This window comes from Ostrinia nubilalis, chromosome Z (genome assembly GCF_963855985.1).
Source record: "Ostrinia nubilalis chromosome Z, ilOstNubi1.1, whole genome shotgun sequence".
In the NCBI taxonomy this organism is placed as follows: domain Eukaryota; kingdom Metazoa; phylum Arthropoda; class Insecta; order Lepidoptera; family Crambidae; genus Ostrinia; species Ostrinia nubilalis.
Window position 1 is genome coordinate 14,116,422 of NC_087119.1, and position 23,462 is coordinate 14,139,883.

General features: G+C 35.9%; 3 protein-coding genes across 3 annotated transcripts; all 3 read right to left on the reverse strand.

Annotated features, from left to right (window-relative positions):
• Positions 1 to 2,814: 2,814 nt before the first annotated feature.
• On the reverse strand, positions 2,815 to 5,313 carry LOC135086616 (ras-related protein Rab-21). Its single transcript, XM_063981366.1, has 4 exons — positions 4,872 to 5,313; positions 3,860 to 4,027; positions 3,663 to 3,781; positions 2,815 to 3,518 (listed from the first exon to the last, which is right to left on the reverse strand). Exons 1-4 carry the CDS (start codon positions 5,001 to 5,003, stop codon positions 3,308 to 3,310), a joined length of 630 nt encoding a protein of 209 aa, XP_063837436.1. The 5' UTR covers positions 5,004 to 5,313; the 3' UTR covers positions 2,815 to 3,307.
• A 3,033-nt stretch (positions 5,314 to 8,346) lies between these two features.
• On the reverse strand, positions 8,347 to 9,841 carry LOC135087109 (uncharacterized). Its single transcript, XM_063981948.1, has 2 exons — positions 9,597 to 9,841; positions 8,347 to 9,413 (listed from the first exon to the last, which is right to left on the reverse strand). The coding sequence occupies exons 1-2, from the start codon at positions 9,730 to 9,732 to the stop codon at positions 8,347 to 8,349; spliced, it is 1,203 nt and encodes a 400-aa protein (XP_063838018.1). The 5' UTR covers positions 9,733 to 9,841.
• A 1,960-nt stretch (positions 9,842 to 11,801) lies between these two features.
• Positions 11,802 to 21,859, reverse strand: LOC135087122 (uncharacterized). Its single transcript, XM_063981960.1, has 2 exons — positions 21,750 to 21,859; positions 11,802 to 13,283 (listed from the first exon to the last, which is right to left on the reverse strand). The coding sequence occupies exons 1-2, from the start codon at positions 21,771 to 21,773 to the stop codon at positions 11,925 to 11,927; spliced, it is 1,383 nt and encodes a 460-aa protein (XP_063838030.1). The 5' UTR covers positions 21,774 to 21,859; the 3' UTR covers positions 11,802 to 11,924.
• Positions 21,860 to 23,462: the final 1,603 nt, after the last annotated feature.

Consider the following 23,462-nt stretch of genomic DNA (forward strand, 5'->3'; position numbering starts at 1 on the left):
TAAACCATTACAGCTAACGCAGCAGACACAGTGCACTTTATCATTCTTTCTATGTCAAACATGATGTAGTGTTTCAACTACTATAGTTATTCTTAATAACATAAGATAAAATTAAAATTCAATAAATATGGCGATATCAATGCTGTTAGATATACAATATATTTTATGAGTGGATCAATAAATTTATAACATAATTATCTTTGGTTCACTAATTAAATATGATATTTTATAAACTGTAAGCTATTTGACAAAGCGACACCTACACAGAAGACAAAGAAATCTTGATAATGCTGAAGCTTAACATGAAATTGTAATTTGAGATAACAAAAAATATTGTAGTTTTATCTTATCTTAGAAGAAAAACGAAGATTATTATAGTCTCTAAAACAATATTTTGGCAATGACTAAAGATGTCTGAATTTCTCATTCTATCAAATAATTTTAGTAATCTTCATAATAACAAATGAATATAAATTTATATAAGCAAAAATGACTTAAATTAAACCTATTAAAATAGAGAATATTTCCATTAAGAGTGAAGCATAATCATAATTATGTGTAGATAAATATGAATCAGCTCATCTTTAGATCTTAATTGAAGCTGATCTTCTTACTTGCTCACAATGGAAGATTCTTCTCAATCTCATTATCTATATATATAAAAGAATCTATACACCGTGTTACTTTGCATTCATGCCATATTCACAGAGATAAAAGTAGGGAACAATACCTATTATTTAAGATAAACAAGAGACTCCCATAAAGAAAGTACACTAAGATTTTAGTAAATTTGGTTTTTCAGTACAAATTGGAATAAACCCATTTTGTCTCGCACGTTCTACAGGTGCAAGTGGAATAAACCTAGTGGGCGTGGCCTAGTTCTTAATTTTATGGCTCTGGGTACCAGCCTTTTTATCAAGTCATAATAATTATTTTAAGTACTCTTCAGTTGATTTCAGATTTTCCTTTCTACTTTACGGGCTTAGGACCGTCAAAAATACGTAATAATTATTAGGGTTTTAATTGATTTTAACATTATACCCTATTTTTACAAATTAATAAATTAAGTATGAAATGAAATCACCTTATTCACAATTAATTATTTATTTATAAGTTCCTACTTACAAAGTTTACGTACTGCGAAGCAAGTGTTCAAAGTGTCCTCCTTTCTGATGAAGGCACAGTCTAGCACGGCGAAGCGTAGGTTTTTCGCTTTAGTTTTCGCAACACATAAACGTTTTGGCTCACAGTTTCACTAAAACAATCCTTTCATGTAACGCGTTTACACTGTTTATCTCTTCTGCGCATACCAGTCGTTTCAAGTCACTCCAAAAATCCATTGGTGTCAGGTCCGAGGATCGTGGTGGCCAAGCTACTGGACCACTCGTCCAATCCATTGTTCACCAAACGTATTATTCGCGCACTTGACGTCCTTATTGTGGGGGAGCACCATCCTGCTGGTAGTAGAGCATTTGGTGTAACGCTAAGGGTACGTCATCAAGCATTTCGTCTAAGACGTCTTGCAGACACTCCAAGCACCATTTTGATTAAATTATTCGTTGTTTGAATACACTTCAGACATTTTTGTATTATTTATAACGTGATTTGTGATTGATGGATTTCTCAGTTTTTTACAAGTGTCAAAAAGACATTTTAAAGACAATAGATTGCAATAGATATTTAAAAATACAATAAAAAGTAAAAAAGTCTCCATCGCCATCGCTAACATAAGTGATGTGCATGCGTTACGATAGTTAGTGATGTGTTTAACAGATTGTCGATAAAATAAAATATTCAAACAGGTTACTATATTACTGATACTGAACACAAATCCGTAAAAAAATAATGCCCGAAAATTTTGATTTTTAATTTTGAATATTTTATTTTATCGACAATCTGTTAAACACATCACTAACTATCGTAACGCATGCACATCACTTATGTTAGCGATGGCGATGGAGACTTTTTTACTTTTTATTGTATTTTTAAATATCTATTGCAATCTATTGTCTTTAAAATGTCTTTTTGACACTTTTGTAAAAAACTGAGAAATCCATCAATCGCAAATCACGTTATAAATAATACAAAAATGACTGAAGTGTATTCAAACAAGAATAATTTAATCAAAATGGTGCTTGGAGTGTCTGCAAGACGTCTTAAACGAAATGCTTGATGACGTACCCTTAGCGTTACACCAAATGCTCTACTACCAGCAGGATGGTGCTCCCCCACAATAAGGACGTCAAGTGCGCGAATAATACGTTTGGTGAACAGTGGATTGGACGAGGGGGTCCAGTAGCTTGGCCACCACGATCCTCGGACCTAACACCAATGGACTATTATTTTTGGAGTGACTTGAAACGACCTGGTATGCGCAGAAGAGATAAAAAGTGTAAACGTTTGCTTCAGCGAAACTGTGAGACAAAACGTTTATGTGTTGCGAAAACTAAAGCGAAATACCTACGCTTCGCCGTGCTAAACTGTGCCTTCATCAGAACGGAGGACACTTTGAACACTTGCTTCGCAGTACCTAAACTTTGTAAGTAGGAACTCATAAATAAATAATTAATTGTGAATAAGGTGATTTCATTTCATACTTAATTTATTAATTTGTAAAAATAGGGAACAATGTTATAAATTAATTAAAAGCCTAATAATTATAACGTATTTTTGACGGTCCTAAGCCCGTAAAGTAGAAACTGAGAGTAGAAAGGAAAAATCTAAAATCAACTGAAGAGTATTTTAAAATAATTATTATGACTGGATAAAAAGGCTGGTACCTAGAGCCATAAAACATCACAGATTAATAAGAACTAGGCCACGCCCACTAGGTTTATTCCACTTGCACCTGTAGAAAGTGCGAGACAAAATTGGTTTATTCCAATTTGTACTGCAAAACTAAATTTACTAAAAACTCAGTGTATTTTCTTTATGGGAGTCTCTTGTTTATCTTAAATAATAGGTATTGGTCCCTACTTTTATCTCTGTGAATATGGCAAGAATGCAAAGTAACACGGTGTATAAAAGAAAGTCGTGTTAGTTACTCCGCTTATAACTCAAGAACGGCTGAACCGATTTAGCTGAAAATTGTCAGGGAGGTAGCTCAGAGCCAGGAGAAGGACATAGGATACTTTTTATCCCGTACGAAATTAAAAAAAAAGTCTGCTCATTTATTGCCATTAAGGCGGAACAAAGTTCGCTGGGTCAGCTAGTTATTAATATTTAAGAGTTTAATAAAATATACCTGCTTAAAATTTCCATACAACACAATACCCATTTTATAACTTTTTATCAATATTAATTGAGATTAGTTATGTTTAGCACCACCACAGCACGACGTCTGAGCTGGAGCTTCATCTTCAACCACTAGAACCCTGGACGTCCTGGACACATCAGCCTGGGAGTTGCGTTCAAGCCTTTCTGACATCTCGCGTGTTAGTTCAAGGAATAGATCTTCTACACCTTGATTTAATTTTGCAGATGTGTAGAAATGCTTCGCACCTACCATGGTTGCATAACTGAAAGAAAACATGAATATTTCAGATTTATTATACCATAGCTATCCTATTTGTAGCTAATTCCTATATAAATAGAGGTCCAAACAGACAAAAAAGTTCTATGGGATATTCAGTTTTGTTGAAGGAGTTGGTTAGTTTATTTACCTTTCTGCTTCTTCAAGTGGTACAGTTCTATCATGTTCCAAGTCAATTTTATTACCAGCAATCACAAGAACTATGTCAGATCCCAGCATTTTTTTCAGTTCTTTCACCCAATTTTTGACCTAAAATAAAAATATGAATAAGTTGATAACTAAAATGCTCTGTTTCTTTATTAATGATCTGTTATTAGTAGATCCTACCTTCCCAAACGAGTCTTCATCTGTAATATCATAGACCAGTATAGCTCCATTTGAGTTTCGATAGTAAATCGGACCCAAAGCATGGAATTTCTCTTGGCCAGCTGTATCCCAGATTGACAAGTTTATGCGCTTGCCATTAATGTTGATTTTTTTGTTTAAAAATGTTGCCTGGAATAGAGAGTAAATTGAGTGACTAGCTAGTGACGTAGATACAGACCCCTACAATAGTCTTTGTTGTGAATAGTCAGTATTTTTATCTGTCATCTACCTGTGATTATTGCATGATTGATGATTCAAAAATACTATTAACACTTTCACGGACAGTAACCCAGACACAATACAAGTTTAACAGTTCACTGTTCATGGAAGTGTTAAGCATTCTATGTACTTAGTTTTTCAAATGACAAAGATAACTAGAACACAAATAAATATTAAACATTATTGTTATTATGCATTTTCAAATGACAGAGATAACTAGAACACAAATTAATATTAAACATAATTGTTATTATGCAAGAACACATTTTAAACTGCAGTTCCTCACTGCATTCCTCTGTTGTATTCAATTACTATAATATGTTCATCTTAGTATCTGTGATATGACATAGATTCAAAATCAAATAAGATTGATTTAAAATATAGGTTTGTATTAACTATCTAATAAATGAAGTCCAATTCCATTAAGCATATATCCATTATCCATATTAAGTAAATGTTTTTCAGCAAATTAAAGATACCAATAGCTACATCAGTTATTATTAACAAAGCTGCCATCACCAAAATGGCTATTACCAGACAAAGACCTTAAGTTCAGAAATAAGACAAAACTTCTTCATTTGAAAACCCCAGCCAGATTTCCTGGATAGTTATTGTATTCCAATAGCAGGTACTGGTAAGTGATAGTCCTACTGTAGGTTGATCATAAACTAGTGTTTCGTCGCCATAGTTATTGTTACGACATTCAACTCAGTCGCATATGTACGTAATATGCGAAATTAATTAGACCACCTACCTGGAGCGTCGTGAGATGTTTGTCATTGAACTTGTCCTCAATGTAGCGCAATAGTATGGAAGTCTTCCCAACGCATCCTTCGCCCAATAGCACTACTTTGAAGTTATATGAACCGTTAGCCGCAGTACTCATGATTACAACACGATAGTGTTAGTTTTTACACGTTAACTATCTATTTACGAATATTAAATTAGCGGCACACACGCAATAAATATGTATGAACAAACGTTTCAAAACAGGTGACGGACTGTTTTTACATCACGCCCACAACAAACTTATTGATCGCGGCCGTACCAAATGAACAAGAACGTTAATCTCGAGTTCCTATTTTTCAATTTTTCAGCAATAAAAAATACGTTCGAACATTCACAAACTCGTCAGTTTACAGAATCACAAATTACACAGGGACTGAGCGAGCAAGGACAGCTGACACTGACAACTTTGTTGACAATGACGTTAGTGACTTTGACGGCTTATTTTGTTCGAATCTTTCCGTTTTCCGTTAAGGCACAGGTATTATTACGCAATACAGCCTAGTCTTCAGTTATTAATTTTCTTAGTTAAAAAAGGTTTAGTGCACATAAATGGTGTAATGTGTAATGAATGAATTTAAAGTCCAGTCAAATTAGACATGAACCCTCCATTAATTCGCATACAGCTGAAAGTTGGTATGAATGTTCGGACCACCATGCACCACTAAGGCTGGGTTGCACCATCTTACTTTGACTTTGACAAATGTCCAAAATCTGTCAAACTCCATACAAAATACACCAGCCCCCCTAGACAAAACGCACTTTTTGATCGAATCGAAAATCGAATCCGTCAAATCTCCATACAAAAAAGGGGCTTTTCGACCACTTTGCGACTGGTTTGCGATTATAATTTGCACTTTGTCTAGACCTACAGCCCCCCTAGACAAAACGCACTTTTTGATCGAATCGAAAATCGAATCCGTCAAATTCCATACAAAAAAGGGGCTTTTCGACCACTTTTCGACTGGTTTGCGATTATAATGGCACTTTGTCTAGACCCACAGAGCCCCGATTACGGTAATTTTTAACGTCAACAATCCAGACACGCTTCTCGATTCTGCGATACGATTGGTCGTTCAACAGCGTACGTCAGCTGTTTTGACCAATCGTATCGCAGAATTGAGAAGCGTGTCTGGATTGGAAACGTTAAAAGTTACCGTAATCGGGACTCTGTTATCGTAACAGTTACGGTAAAAGTTAGGTGATGCAACTCAGCCTAAGAATGAAATGTGAAAAGTCCCCATTGATCATGCATTGATCCGGCATGTGCTACAAAAAATTCTAACTAAGTCGAAAGTTAAAAAATGGTTTTAGCGATTTTCAACCAAAAAATATGTAAGACAATTTTTTTAGCACATGTCGGATCGATGGGAACTTTTCACATTTCATTTTTAATGGTGCTCCGAACATTCTTACCAATTTTCAGCTGTATGCGAATTATTGCAGGGTTTTTAGTTTCATTTGCCTACATTTATGCCCATTTGGGTAAGATGGTGGTAGCTAGCCAGGGGAACAAGTACCTACCACTAGCCAAACCGAACAGAAAGATCTGCCCCCATTGGGAATCGAACCCGGGAAGGCGGTCAAAACTCCTTATTTATAGCAAATGACATGTTACCTACACATTACTTAATACTGAGTAATCAGAGAGAACTTACTATCAGTAAGTACCTATCATCTTTTACATCACTTTGAAAGTACTTTATCTAAATTACGAATTATATGCCGTGGTATTTGGTATAATCTTTCGCATAGCGTCAGGTACCTTACATAGATAAGTCTCCATTGACATTGATTACGAGGGTAGGAGGCAAATGTGTTTGGTTTATGTTGCCGCGTAGTTATAAGATCGCAGTAAAGTTTTTCGATGTAACGTAACATCGCAGTAACAAGGTATCGATATAACAAGGCGTCGCAGTATACTTACTCTTAGGTAGTAACGTCGCAGAAAGGTTTTCGAAGAAACAAAATTCGATGTAACGTTTGTCGCACTCACGTAGTACCACAGAATAAATAATAGTAGTACCAGTACTAACCCCCAAAATAGGTCCATATACACTATTACGCCCTAATTAGATCTCAAGTTGCCGTATACAGTTGAAGGATTGATTCTACTATTGAAATGCTAATAAACCTACTAATGAAACTTTCCTACAGGAACAAAATTATAATTTTCTAAAAAAAATGGTGCCCTCTAATTAGCTGATTACACACGGAAGACAATTTGTATGGAAGAAAAGATTTTTTTTTGGAAGATTTGAATTTCCTTCTCTAGGGGAAAGTTGTTGAACTTGAGCCGTTAAATCAATAATTTTTGCTTAATCCACACTTACAGGGATAACCTGTATGTAATGCTAATCCTAAGTGCTATTTGTATCACGAATGAAATGGACCAAGAAAAAAATCCAACTCATATTCACGAAGGCTAATAAATAATAATAATGAAGAAGAAGGATTTTATGAGAAGAAAATCTAAACTTCAGTAGAATTAAACACAAAAATTGATTAAATCGGAAATAATTCCTACAAAAGATTTTTTTGCTTTAATGGCTTCATTGGTTGCCCATTAAGACTCTCCTAAGTTTTCGACTTCGACGGAGTTGTGCTTATGTGGTGGAGGCCCCCGAAAGGGGCGTTTTTTCGGTTTTCCGCTTATACCGCGTAAAGGACTTACCCTATCGAAAAGTGGTCTTCATGACGGTTAAAGGGCACTTAATCCTGCATTGAATAAGACCAAATTCATATAAGTATGTTTTGAACAAACCGTTCTCGCGCTAAAGTTCGGCAAAGTAGAAAATATACGTATAATTAATGAACCTTAGACCAGGCATACGGCTAGGCAACGTAGTCATGCAGGAGGATACAAGGAAGAGGGGCAGCCACAGTAGGTAACACAGAGTCGTTCAGGTGAGTGCCAGGAAGAGGTGCAGCAACCGCAGTTAAGGAACGGCTGGGACGAACAAGGATAGGCGCATCAAGCTCGTAAGCCTTGATAGGGTTACACTGGTTGAGGTGGCCCTTTTCAAGACTTGGAAGCCTGTGGGTAACAAACCATTGGACGTGGAGAGAGAGGGTCATTAATTATACGTATATTTTCTACTTTGCCGAACTTTAGCGCGAGAACGGTTTGTCCAAAACATATGAATTTGGTCTTATTCAATGCAGGATTAAGTGCCCTTCAACCGTCATGAAGACCACTTTTTGATAGGGTAAGTCCTTTACGCGGTATAACCGGAAAACCGAAAAAATGCCCCTTTCGGGGGCCCCCACCACTTAAGCACAACTCCGTCGAAGTCGAAAATTTAGGAGAGTCTTAATGGGCAACCAATGAAGCCATTTAAACAATAAAATCTTTTGTAGGAATTATTTCCGATTTAAAAGCTAATTCTACTGGACTACAAGTAAAACAAGCTAAAATGAGGCAGGCAATTGTTTAAAAAAGTTTATGTAAGATCTATAAAATCAGTAGCGGGTGTCATTTTGGTGCTGAGCACCAATATTGGCACAGGACTTTTCCGAAGTTTAGCCCTGAATTTTTTATTGAACCAGTCCATTACGCTAGTTGATGATTTATTGTGACTTCTAATATTAATGTTTATTGTGCTGGGTTCAGTCGTGGTGGTTGTAGGCGTGTTCAGAAGTTTTAAGTTAGCTGTAATCGCGGTGATTTTCTTGAATAATATTTTTATATTCTTGATTGTAGAAACAATGTCTTGCTTCTTGGTTGTCATCATTTTTCTCACTGATGTCACGAGGTTCTGGTCCGATTTGGTGTTAATAGTCACAATATTATTAGAAGTATTATTTTGTAAAACATATTGGGATTTCATCTCTTCACTGACTATCTTTGGGTCTAAAGATACAGTGGTGTTTTCTATATTAGTAGATTCGATGTTGTTTGAGGAAGTTGTTACAGGATAAGACTTCGTTATATTTGTTGCTTCCATAATGGTATTGTTTGCTTGAGTAAGGTTTACGCGGTGCACAGAGTTTGTGGTTTCTTTACTTTCTGTAACATTGTAGTCTACGAGTTGTGTTGCATTGATATCCGACAATTTTGATCTCATATTTGGTTCAACCATTTCTAATTGTCTTTTAACTTCATATGAATTTGTAATTGCCACATTAAGACTATCTCTACGTGATTCACGGTGATGATAGAAGGTAATATTGTATGTTATAGACCGTATCCAGTCGTGAGCAGGCACTAAAGCCACAAAAGTCCTCTGAGGAAGCCAACACTCGTTTTTCTGCATTACGCCCGAGATGCCTATCACTCGTTCATCGAGTAAAAGAGGCAGTCCTTGGTAGTACTGACATGGCTTTTGGTTGAGTCTTGCATTATTGACAGAACATACATAATACCCTATCAGCATTTCACATTTCTGAATAATAGTGACACGTAGGCGAGGTTTATTGTCTTCTAAAACTGGGATTAATGCTTTTCTTCCTATGGCTGCAGTTATATCTACAGCACTTAGTTTTACGTATTTGTTATTATATCTACCACCTGTTTCAAAATATAGTAAAGCTATATCATTTCTATTAATAAAAAAATTTGATTGTACATAATTTCTGTAATTTGAATGTGTATATCTTTTGATAATGTCTATATTTCGATTGCCTCTTCGAAATGATGTGCATTCGGCGCAATGTACAGTGGTTAAAACAAAGTTTGGATGTATGACAGTACCTACGCAGTATTTATCTGGCTCGGGCTGACAGAAATTACATTTCAAACGAACTATTGAATGTATGGATACAGTTTCACTTGGAATTATTCGTGGAACAATCAGAATTGTGTAGCACAGCCAAATGTTAATACTCATTTTATGTTTTAAGATAGCGAATCGGTTGAGCTGTAAACTATTTTATTGTGAGTGTGCCTGTGTTATTGCTGGTTGTTATGATGTGAGCTAATTCCAGTAGGTTGACTAGCTGCAACGTGGTAGCTATTTATTACTGATTTAATGGGATACCTACCTATGGAGAGATTTATGGTAGTTATATGTATATTAGTTAGGAACTTACATATTTTTTTCTATAGTCCTACCAATATATCGCGCATCAACTTAGCTCACTGTTTATTATAGAAAGAAAGAAAGAAAGAAAGAAAGAAAGAAAGAAAGAAAGAAAGAAAGAAAAAATATTTATTTGGTATCAAAGATATAGGTATAGCTAGTTATCATACTTAATTGGTGGTACCCGATACATAATATCCGTAAAGTTTTTGTTCGGAATGATTTAAATATATTTAATTTATTTATTCGAATTGCCTTGAAGCTAACTTATTTTTAATTTGTTCATAAACGTGGATGATTTCATTAACATTATGTAACAATGTTTTTTTGGGTCATCTCATTGAGTCGACGTATACCTACAAAAGACCTTTAAATAAGTAAGTATTACCAGTATTACTCAAGTAGCGTACCTGCTTTGGAAAAAAATCCAGTAACTTTGATTAAGTACAGGTACTTTGTAAGCTTTAAGTTTTTTAAAGCTTCTTCTACTTTTAATGTAGGTAGGTACTTACCTACTTGATGTTCTCGATAAAGTAAGATTCGTGACTTATTGTTATTTTCACTTCGTTCGCTATACATACCACCTACCTACCTAATTCGTCCGTTCGTTTCAGCCAAATGACGTCCACTGCTGGACAAAGGCCTACCTAATTAATGTCGAATCGGTCACGGGCCTTACACTGGCGGGCTTATCGCTAAAACAATTTGTCCCTTACAAACGGCTACTATGATAGATGTTCTAAGATGGAGAGATGCTGTCTGATTAAAGACACGCATCTAGTTTTCCAAAACTCTATAGACTTTAGATTATATCATGAGTAAGTACCTAGTACCTGTGGTAGTGCGTAAACCACTCAATACCCCAAGAGGTAAAAATAGGTAATATTTAAATAAATACTATGTAGGTACAGGAAATTGATGTTGTTTTGTGAGTCAGTTGTTCAGCAAAAACTCAGTGTAGCAATGCCCTTACGGTGGCGCCACGGAGCTCGACTGGCATTCCTCGCGCGGACAGACTGCATTTGTGAATATCACTCAATCAACGCGTAATGCTCGATATCAAGCCAACACGCGCTACTACCCCGAAATAGAGGCACACCATTCATAAACAATCCACATCTCATATGAATGAAATACTATCGCTCCGCCGCATAACCGACCAAATGAACCACTCCAGAGAATGTTATTCTGGCTCGCACTCAGTAAAGTAACGATAAATCAAGATAACGTCGTGGAGTTATGCGGATGGGTTTGCCATTAAAATTCCTGTAATATGCCAATTTTGATTGCGATGGGTTGTTCCGACTCTGACGTAGTGGTCTGCTGGGCTCCTCGTGCGTAGATGGAATCTCTTTGTCGTCATAGAGCAAAATAAACTATCTTCAATTATTTTACCGGGCTGCTCCAAACTGCGCATTTCTCTCGAGAGTGAAATGAGTTCACAAACCAGCTTGGGCGGAAGGTGAACCGGATCACCTTTAGTGAATCTTGTTCTGTGAAGGATTTATTTGTAAAGAAAGAATATTACTTACTTACACAAGTAACCCGGTCTTTAGGTACATAGGTATAGTATTATATTATCTGTGCCTGTAGTATAACTGTGAGAAAACTTTATACCTACTCGTAGATAGGTTATATACTCCTAGATAGATAGGTACCTAGGTAGGTATTATTTCTGTTTATTGTTAGTTAGTAGGTATGTTAGTGCTTTAACTAGCTGTTACCCAATTGTTATTGTCCAGCTATTAATTACTTACCCATGCATATTTAGCAGGTTTACCTATTACTTTTATGATTGCGTGTTCCTATGTTTTTGTTTTCCAAGACTAAGTACTTACCTGCAGGTAAATATTTATTGAGTACATCAAAAATCAGCCTTGTTTACAGGTAGCAAGTAAAAGGGTTTTATTTTGTTATGGATTGTTTATTTCCATTTAGGAAAAAAGTATAAAACCTTGGTCAAACAGCTGATTTAAAGATTAAGTAGCTAAATAATTTATCTAATGTTCTTTGAATTTGGGAACACCGTAGGTTTCGTGGGGTACGCCTTGACTAGTAGAAATCGCATTCAAGTTGTCGTAAGTAGCGGTCGATGACGCGGACGAGTCGTAGCTGGAGCTCACGACGCCGGCGCCCGTCGCGTGGCCCGTCGCGAGGTTCAGGCCTCCCGACGATTCGCTGCCGAAGACCAGTCCTGAAGTTTGCTGGCCAATGTTTTCACTTTGACCTACAGACGTAAAGACGGATGCTAGCTGACCGTCACTTATCCCTTGAGCTGAACCCACCAACTGTTGTCCTGTGTATTCGACGGAGCCACCGCTTGAGCTTGCATCTCCCTGACTCACGAAGGAGCCTGTGGATGAGCTTCCTGTGCTTCCTGAAGTCAAACCGGTATGGCCGACGAAAGATTCACCAGCTCCAGCATTAACTTGGCCCGTGTACACGGCGGAGGAGCCGCTCTGACCAGCGTCAGCGCCAGAGATGCTCACTAGGTTTTGTCCTTTGTCGTAGTCCTTGACGATATTGTTAATTACAGCCTGCGAATCTTCCTTGTTCTTGTATTTAATGAAGTAAACTTCCGGTTTGGATGGAGGTTTCTGTTCTATTTTAGGCACAACGACGTCTTGATAGTCTTCGGGCTTCTTGACCAGAACGTAGACGATAGTTTTTTCTTCATTCTGTTGTTGCACCGGAACGACCTGTGAGGCGCCTCCGGCTTGGGAGGGTGTCTTGATGAAAATTATTTTGTAATGCTTTTGTGGGGGAGGCAACAACACGGGTTGGCGGGGCTTAGCCTCTTCCGGCTCTTGAGGGGCTTCGTGGACGTAGAAGTGTTTGAATATCTGAGCGGGCTGTGTTTGGAATTGATATTGATATTTCTGCTGTTGCGATGTTTGGTATTGATTCTGGTATTGATAGGATTGACCCTGACTGCCACCGCTGACTTGGTAAGTGGGTTGTACAAAAGATCCAGAGCTTGAGCTTGCTCCATTTGATGATACTGATGGATAGTACTGACTGATTCCACTGGCACCGCTTGCGGCATTGACGCCTTGGTAGCCTGAGTAACCCTGGTTGCCAGCTGAGCCTTGGACCTGGTATCCAGTATAACCTTGAGAGCCCTGATGCCCCTGGTGTCCCTGGTGTCCCTGGTGCCCCTGGTACACGGTTTGACCAGCACTCAAGCCCTGGTAGCCTGCCGAGGAGCCGGCGGAGCCAGAGCTTTGTGTGTACCCAGTGTTATAATTGCTACCAGCAGATTGGTACGAAGGTACTCCATAAGACGTCTGGGGTACTTTGTAGTTATATCCAAGATGAGATACGTCAGCTGCCACTACACCGATTGCTACCACGCACACCTGTAAAGAAAAAAGGAAATAATTTTAGTAATTTGTCTAGGGGTGAGTACTTTATAACTCATCATTCGACAAAATGAACATCGCAAAGCTGAAGGAGATCCCAATCCCTACGTCCACGCAGACGGATCGTTGACCGTCAGTACCACGAAATGTTGCAATGCGTGAGCGCATTCCATTGAAATTGATCTACTTAGTTGTTTTATTTGTAGTAGTGAAGAGATAAATGCCGTAATGTAAATGTGCATAGAGCTAATGTCTTGATTTGATACTCGATTTTCAAATTATCGCTGGTATCTGAATACAAAAATAAATTAATAATAATCATTTATAAACAAATCCTTTACACAATTATGAGAGACGACCAAGGCAATCCAAACAGAAACCCACACAGGTGGTCATTAATCAGTATGTGAATAGGTTCTGACAAACTGGGTACCTCATTCAAATTGCCCAGAGATTTGTTATGTGCTACATTTCACACAGTGATGTATTAAAGTGACTGCAATCATTATGAGCGCCATCAGTCTTATTGAATAACATTCAAAGCTGTAACTTTGATATACCTACATAGCATAACGTGTATCGCTTTCCAGTAAGACACATCTCAACTTTGAAATAAAGTCGTAAGTTATCTCAAAATATGTTACGAACGGAAGCCAACTTAAAAATTGATTGAGCTTTAAAACAAAAATGGAGTTGAAAGCTGGGTGTTATGAATGGCTTAGATAATAGAAAGCACTGTCAAGGCCTTGGAAGCGCCCACGGGCCACGGATGGCATCTCATGAGTGCCGTTGTGCTTGCGCAAGCTCAACTTTGGGTCAACCGGCGAGTGCATTGAACTTGAACTGGTCTGCTTCCGCCAGCAATGCAACACCTGATGCACTTGATATGGTTAGACATTTTGACAGTTCAAATATGATTCAAATGCCCTCGGGTTAGATCATGTCTTTCAAGCGCGCTTATCAAGACGGCATGCAGGCTCGAGTAAGTTAAAGGTCTGTTGTTAATACGCGTAACTACCTAAGTAACTTATTTATTTATTAATAGGTACAGTTACAGTACATAGACTACCACTTATTTAGGAAAAATACAGCTACAAATCACCGAAAATTCTATGAACCAGTTACAACAACAACAAGTTACAACTATGCCTAACAACTTTTAGGTGTTTAGGTACATACATATTATAACAACAAAAACTAATGTAATTAACACATACTCGTAAGTGAATCTATCCCTTAAGGCTGTAGTTTGGTGTTTATAGCTAGCCAATTGTTATAAAATTAGCCACTAAAGTATTTTTATTTCTTATTACTGACTGACTTTGAATTTTAATTTATTATTAGTACAGATGTAGAGTCGTAAACCGCTATTATACCCATAGTAACGATGGGTATGGTTATGATAGCACATTGATTTTAACTAAACGTTTTATTATGGGTTTAAGTCGTAAGCTAAAGGACATCTACAGGGTCTTCGTATTCGCAGAATCTTCAAATAACTTCATGAATGGATCTGACTATAAAATAAAATTATTATCATGTCTTAAAGAATTGATTAGAGCTGCTGAAAGTAAAAAATGCATTACCATTTTCAGTAGCTGCTTTGGAGTGTTCTATGTCTGGTCTAAATAAAACTTTTTAAAGTAAGTATTTGTCATTACTTCTAAGTAGCAAGTACTTTTGTTTTATAATACCATGAGCAACTTATTCTATGCAATATTTTGTTTGCCATATAATTAATTTCTGTCTAAATGAATGTGTAGGTACATAATTCTAATTAATAACATTAAAATTAATTTGATCAACATGTGGTAATCTGACCTTTAACACGACAAACAAACAAAAATGCCTTAAAGGATTCCTTGAATAACCCAGAGGTGGAGTTAGTATAGAAATTAGCATCTATATACAAATAGTTAAAACTAAATGTCAAGTTCAACAGTTTTGTGTATAAAGTATGCTGACCGTTGCCCGCGGTCGCTCCGAGGCGATGATGTAACTTTGACACCTGCTCTTGACGCGGCATTGTAGGGTTCACTAGTTTGTTTTTCCAAGTAAACCTACTAATATTATAAATGCGACAGTTTGTATGGATGTCTGGATGTTAACAAGTTTGTTACTTTTTCACGCAAAAACTACTGAAAGGATTTTGATGAATTTTTACAGTATTATTGTTTATAACCCAGAATAACATAAGCTATAATTTATGACGATGACACACTAAAGCTAAGTTGCACCATCTTACTTTAACTTTGACAAACGTCAAAAATCTGTCAAACTCCATACAAAAATTACCGGTTATCGTCATAGTTACGGATAAAGTTAGGCGGTGCAACTCAGCCTAAATTTCACGCGGGTGAAGCCACTATTTAAACTATTATTCTTGTGTTCTTTCTTTATATTATCAGGGCATTTCTACGGGGACGACCAATCGACCTACTGGGGCGAAAAAAGTACCTTTAAAATTGAAGTACGGACATGAAAAAAATCACACGTTTTTATAGGACTCTTGACTTGATGGAGAGCATATTTAGAAGACCGCCAGGTTTTACATCTCGCCTTGAAAAAATCCGAAAGTTCAAAAACGGGCGACATTTGGCCTAAAATGGAGTGTCCGGTTTCCAGAATTTACTCGTTTTTGCTTCATAACTTTTGAAATAATAACTTCCCCATTATGATACCCACATTCACAGAACAAGGGATAGTTAATAAAGCCATATAAATGAGTTTCTTTATTGTAAGTCCTTGGGTTTTAATACAGTAACACATTTAAATTTTGTCCGACGTGTGTGCCTCAATTCCGTGATTTTTACTTTTGTGCTCCTATATCACTAACTACGCACAGTACGAACACCCACGACTGATTCCCATAAACTAGCAGTTGCACTCGAGTGGTCGAGCAGTATAAAAGTGGGATCTGTCGCTTTGAGGAGCATTTTTCAGAGGTTTGAAATCACTCAGAATTTTTGGTCACTGGTCATTTCTCAAACCGGTGTGCGTCATTAATAATGTTCATGAAGTATTTAATGAGATTACTGCTGAATTAATTAAGTATTTAACTGATATCTGCCATTACGTTTGGTAGAAATTGTTGTAATTTATAATATTTTCGAGTAATTTGATGAAATGTGAGTTTTCCTCAATTCCGTGGATCTCAATTCCGCGGAATATGGGGCATCGAATTGAGAAAACACGTACACCGAATTGATATTAAATGAAAATAGAGACTTTTATTGTGCTATAAATTGTTTGTGTATCTTAAAATGATAATGAAATCAATAGAGCATAATAATAGGGTGAAATACCAATCATTGGACCGTACCAGTCATTGGACAGAAGACAATAAAACTTATTTTTTGAGGTTTCATTAAAAATAATACACTGCTATTGCTATCTTATCAAAATAATTCTTCCAGGTTCTTCCCTTGACCTTCATCAGATCGTCGGTCTACCTAGTGGGGGGCCTGCTCACTGGTCCGTGGTTCCACTCGACAACTTTTCAGTCCTAACAGCTATTATCTGTACGAGCTATGTGCCCCGCCCACTGCTACTTGATTTATGCAATTCTGCGGGCTATGCCGGTCACTTTGGTTCTTTTGCCGATATTTTCATTTCCGATTCTTATTAGACTCATAGTAAGCGACCACGTTTCAATCCATACACCATCACTGGCAACACACACTGGTCGAAGACTTTTGTCTTAAGACACTGCGGTATTTCAGACGTAATAGCGAAGCTTCCCGATCGATGCTTAGCTATGTTGAATTCAGCGATAAACCTCTTTCTCAAAGTTGGACCTAACTATCTGGACTCTTGTCCCAGGTATACACAATTGTCAAAAACTTCAGAGTGTAGTCTCCAACCTTCAGAGGAGTGGGTGCAACACGGATATTTGACATGATTTTTGTCTTGTCCATGTTCATTTTTAGACCCACTTATTGAGAGGCTCTGCGGAGGCCATCGAGCATTATGCTTAGATCTTCCAAGGTCTCAGCCATGACTCCGATATCGTCCGCGATATCGCGACTCCTTGGTCTTCTGTATAATCTGCCGTAGCTTACCTGTGTGTGTACCATAATACTAAAGTCTTTTCGGAAACAAGCTTGTTCGGAAGACTGGAAGTCGTCGAGTCTGCGAGCGAGATGATTCGTAAGGACTCTCGAAAACAGCTTGTAAACACGCTTCATAAGTGAGATGAGTCTATAATGCTATCACCACACTTCTGTGCCATACCGAAAGCGTTTTTTCTTCGAGAATGACGGAATTGAACTGCTTCTGTAGAGCCTTTAGTACCGGCGAAGCTCAGCCATAATGCTGTAACACCCGGTGCCTTGTTGTATTTCAGCTATTTGAGGGCCATTTTAATCGTATACAAACTGACGTCCGATATATCTTCGGTATAGTGTCAGGTCAATCTAGCTCTTGGGTCTTGAAATCTTTGTTTTATGTTTAAGGTTAAGAATAAATAAACAATGAGACCCTGTGTTATGTATTTATTTGTTTTATTTAAATAAAATTAAATTAATATACAGGGTGTTAGGTAAATGGGTATATGAGCCGACACTAGCCCATGTTAACATGGTCATATAAATGGTATGGTGAAGTCAGAAAATTGATATCTTCATTTTAATTATTTCAATTTTCATACAAATCGGATTTTATAAAATTTATTTTGTATGAAAATTAAAAAAAAATAAAATGATTATATCAAATTTCTGACTTCACCATACCATTTATATGACCATGTTAACATGGGCTAGTGTCGGCTCATATACCCATTTACCTAACACCCTGTATAAATATTAAGAATTAATTATAGTTCCTTATTAAAATGAACATATTGATTAGGATTTTTGTTTTATTCCATTGGTATTTCAGACACATAAACCTAAAATGAACCATCTAACTAATAGACCAGCAGTCAGATATCAAAACGTTTTAAGTATTTATTATATTGATTATTGAAATACATTAGGTATTTCTTCATAATGTCGTCAATTCTAAGTTTGTCGGAGCGATTTTTATATTTGGAGATTCATTTCTCAATTCCGTGATTCATTTTCTCAATTCGGTGCTCTCTAAATTCGGTGCTTAACTTTTCTCATAAACCACTTCACAATATTTAGTGACAATGCTATTTTTACATTCAGAATGGAGTAAAATTTATTTTTTTGTATTGAAACTACTTAAAAAACTAAATATAAATTTTAGCACCGAATTGAGAAAAAATACACCGTGCAGTAGAAATGCCCATCACAGAATAAGATATTTGATGTATAAAATAGTCTTTTTAAAACAACTTTCTGGTGATTAATTGACTAAAAACAACTTTCTGAAATTATTCACAAAAAAAGGACAGAAATTGGCTTTTATAGTAGCACCTTTTCATAAGGATTGACATCAAAAAGCAATATCCTCATTCTCATAACGAAACATTTTAAGATGGATAAATAAATACTAATAAAATCACATGTCATATAAAATTGGTAGGAATGCACTGTAATTATTAAGTAGAAGGGATGACCCCATAGAAGTTAAGGCAGTATGATTTAATATTTTTATAAGTTAAAGTAATAAAAAAATTATATCACTATTAAGATGAAAAAACAAACGATGAACCCGAAGTTTTTGAATTTAAAAATAAAATTATTTATTTATTTAGTCCTTTCGCTACCAAAATCATATACATTAAACGAGTTTGGTAGCCACATTATGAATGCAAATCACCTTTTAAATGAGATAACTTTGGTATGTAGTTGTAGGCATTTTGCATACCTATCAATATGTTTTAAGTTTGTCATGTCTACTGAACCTTGTTCGCACACGATTTGTGTGCTTTACCGGAATCTTTTAGGGTTTTTCTAAACGTTAATCTTTAAAATATTCACGGTTCTAAGCTCTACAGTTCCAATGTTCAAGTGTTATGCGTAGGTAGGCATAGATTCATTTATTCAATGTTTGGATGTTTTTGCAAATTTTGCTAATAAGCCGGTTAAAAAATAATAGTAGCTATTATATTTTTAAAATATTAGCCTCTCAGCTCAGAGTCATTCAAGAATATCAACATCACACAAAAAAGTCACTTCGTTGAATACCTACGAGTAACTAAATGCGTTAGTTAGTTGGAAGTTCAATGAAAGCATAGGATACGTAGGCTGGGTTGCATTATTTTAGTTACCTACTTTAATTTTATCAAACGTGAAAAATCTGTCAAATTCCATACAAAAAACCCCGGATATTGTTATTATAGTTACGGTTAAAGTTTGGTGGTGCAACTCATCCTAGTCACTCCTGTAGAGCCTGTAATAGACCGGCATTCTCAAAATAAAAGTTTTTCTTAAAACTAATCACAGGCTTTATAAAAGTCATTCTGAGAATGAGAATTCAAAGAATCTGAAAATGAATTTTAATTAACTTTTAATCTTTTGGTATCTAATAATTCGTGTTCAGTCTACACGTATTATTAATAAGTGTGCACTTGCATATTCAAACATCATCAAAATATGCCATTGAATATAAACAAGATCTAAAATATGCCTTTAGGTTTAAATATATGTCAACAAGTTAAAAAAGCGTAATAAATGGACCATTATTAATTTAAGTATATTAGAATCGGTACAACACTTATTTTTAGCTCCTCTATAATTTTATTCGAACACAATACAATATTAGTGTTATGTTATTATTACAGCATGTGTTATTTGACCTCTAAGGTGCATTATGATTTTACGATATTATTAATATTTAAAGGACGTTTTTTTGTATCATGCAAATTCAATTTTAAACTGATATTAACGATTATTCATCAATGCTACAAATTCAGATAAATTATTCAGATTAAATTTTATTTCCACCTCTTCATTTCATCAACTTCTGCTCAAAAGTATATTTTAAACTATTGTTCTATGTATCTGAGATTTACGCACAGCGTTAAACAGAGCTCTGTGATTGGTTCGTGTGTCACCCTGTGCGTCCACACGCACTGTGAGACCTCATAGTAATGTTTGTGATGGGCGTTAATCTAAAAAATAACTAAAAGATAATATTTTAAATCTTGGTTGTCAGTCATTTATTTTCCGTTTGCTAGTTAAGTTCAAGAGATCACCGATGGTTTAGTAGTTTAGGATCTATGAAACTGGCGGTCCCGGGTTCTCTATGCAAACTTCAGTACAGTATAATGAAGCTGTAAAAAGCATAATACCTATATTGTTAAGATTAGCAAACAAACAGATATAGGAAAAAATTGAACTAACTATATTGATTACGTCGACTTTTGTTTTTTAAACAAAAGCTCCTTTAATAATTTACTTATAATACGAGTAATAGAACTGAAAATGTTCTATAATTTACTTACAAGGGTTGTTGTGGATTTAATTTAATAAATCCGATCTTATAGCCCCAATTTTCATACAAAGTACTACATGAGCTTAAAGCTTTTTCAGGAACATTTATATTATTATATTAAAACATTAATTGTCTTTAATAGAACATCATTAAGTCATAAAAATTACACCTCTTTGATGCTTTATAAGTCATATTCTTATTTTATGTAGCCTATTTCGTCCTTCACGCTTTGAAAAGCTTTTGCAAAGCTACGAAAGCTTTTGATGGAATTTAGCTACATTGGTCTTTGACGTTTGTGTTATTTAACTTTTATACTTAAGTATTCCTTTAAACAAATCAAACACTATTTTATTATATTATATTAGAGTTATTAAGAAATAATTTAGACTGCTCTAGGTATGTGAAATACAAATTGAAGCGATCAGAGTAAAAGCAAACTTTGGTACGAGTAAGTACCCATCTCATATATTTATTTCGCTTATTTTTTTCCCGTCATAGCCATGTTAGAGAATGCATTGTTTGATTGAGAAGATTAACAATGCATTCTGATACCTATAAAATTCAATGACGTATTGTTTTTCAACAGGTTTTTTTCACGAACACGAAACTCTATTTTTAGACCTCTGATATTTGATACATGTTAAAAATAAAGTATGATTGATAGGTGATATATAAGTGGTTAGTAAATTCGCAAAGCGTATAAGTTCGATAGAGTCAATCGCTTAGTTTTCAACCAAAGAAGTAAAAGCTTTTAACAAAAGCTTTCAAACATAGGAAAAACAATTGTTAAGAGTGTGCAGTGCGTATCTAATTACCTAGTTTGAACTACTAATACATATACTGTACTTAAGTATGTTATCAGTATTTATTTCTAAACCGAGTCATTTGTTAATTGATCGTTAACGGCCTACATTTAAAGGCAAGAAGTACATTAATCTGCCCCTTAAGATTTTTTAACGCACATCACTGTTTTACCGAAAATGTATAAAATGTGTTAAACTTTTGAAAGCTGGTTGACATATTGGTATCGGTGATCTTTTAAAACAATATCGATTTCACAGAATATAAAACTCTGTAAATCACGGCAAAAACTCTTATGGTATTAAAAATATTACGTACCAAAATCCACGTTGAACCATTCATGTTGAAGCCTGTTGCCCCAACCGGATGAAGAGAGGCGTAGCGGCAAGTGTCACGGCGGGCCGTGGTAAGCCTCTTATATATCCATAGAGATGAGACTCACCGTCTGGCCAGGCCAGCAAGGTTATGTCAACGCGCATACAGCTCGCACCGGCCCCGGCGACATGTCGCATAATGGCGCATGCGCACTGGTTGCACTTACGACCTGCGCCTACCTTTTGTTTTTTGACGACGCGCCAAATAAGGCTCATGCCCCGAAAAGCTCGCAAAATGCGATAGTACTACCCATTTTTAGTTTATCAATAAAAAATGTGCATCTCTACATTTTAAGTAATTTGAGTATCTACTCGAATTGAAATACGAAAGAAATGTAGAGTCAAGAGCTTTAAAGGAATTCATTAGTAATGCACGAAGGTATAGTGTTCACCGATTACAGGTATAAATTAATGTTATGTAATTTAACACGCCAGGTAAAAACTAATAGTCGTTGTAACCAAGTGACAGTTCCACATTAACTATCATTTATGTTAAAAAGTGGCGTCATTGAATGCTTTTGCTTTCTGATAGTTTTTTTTTACTTGATGTCATTGTTTAACTTAGAACTTAACCTCTTACATATGGGCACCTATTGTTGCCAAGTCAAAAGTCACTTCTCAATATGGGTGGCATGTTGTTGTTTTAGCAAAGCCAATACTAAAATCACGGTTGACGACAAAAAAACAATAAAATTGCAAATTAAGTGTAAAATGCGCTTGTAATTATGAAACTACATTAGTTGCAGAATATAATATTCCAAATTTTAATACCGTAGTCTCATACATTTTAAAATATCTTAATGTAAAGTGGATCAAACAATTTTATAGGTTAAAATACCCCGTATTGAGAGGCGACTTTGGTTTCCATGGGCCCGTAGGTAAAGGGTTAAAATATTCTTGTAAGAACTCTTTGAACCATATAAATCAAGTAACTTCAGTGACTAAGTTTATATTTAATGAAAACCAATCTTGAGCTGCATATTAATAGGGCTATATGACAATATCAAACATTGCTGTAAGTACGTATGCCTATGCCCTTTTTTACAAATTTATAATAAGAGCATTATCTTACATTTAAGAAAACGACATCATCTTGCTCATCTGGTCATTTAGTCTACTTTGAACTTGTTTACACTATTTCAAGCTGCACCTTAATATTGCTAGGACTTCTACATATTATTTTTATTATTTATTATGTACCTACTACGACTGCGGAGTGCAGGTGTCTGTCGTTTATTCCGAGGCGCTATTATGATTGAGTAACATTACAAAGTTCCAAAACCAGATTATTTCTTCACACGTGCCCACGGGCTCGCAGGGTAGACAAACTCTCTGCTCAATTTCAGGTACCAGTTTCAAGTTGGTACGTGCATTACACACGTGAAGTAAATCCTACATTGATTATTATTACAAAACAATATGTTTGATGCATATTAAAAATTATACATACTTACAAAAAACCATACTAAACTTGGGATCGGGGGTTACCCATAACCACGGTAACGGAGATGAACTTAATTTTTATTGCTCTATGAATAGTTTCCTATTTTAGGCAAAAATTGCTTCCTCTTTACCAAGGTCGATTGATTTTTAAAAATACACTCGGCATAAAAAAAATCGCACCGCTCGCGACAATAACTTTAAAAAATTTGTTCTG

Coding starts and splice junctions, on each gene's coding strand:
- LOC135086616 (XM_063981366.1), bottom strand. CDS start 5,003: ATGAGTACTGCGGCTAACGGTTCATATAACTTCAAAGTAGTGCTATTG. Junction 4,028..4,871: donor AACATCTCACGACGCTCCAG/GTAGGTGGTCTA, acceptor TCTCTATTCCAG/GCAACATTTTTAAACAAAAA. Junction 3,782..3,859: donor ATGAAGACTCGTTTGGGAAG/GTAGGATCTACT, acceptor TTTTTATTTTAG/GTCAAAAATTGGGTGAAAGA.
- LOC135087109 (XM_063981948.1), bottom strand. CDS start 9,732: ATGAGTATTAACATTTGGCTGTGCTACACAATTCTGATTGTTCCACGA. Junction 9,414..9,596: donor GCCAGATAAATACTGCGTAG/GTACTGTCATAC, acceptor ATTTTGAAACAG/GTGGTAGATATAATAACAAA.
- LOC135087122 (XM_063981960.1), bottom strand. CDS start 21,773: ATGAATGGTTCAACGTGGATTTTG. Junction 13,284..21,749: donor ATGGTTCAACGTGGATTTTG/GTACGTAATATT, acceptor TTTTCTTTACAG/GTGTGCGTGGTAGCAATCGG.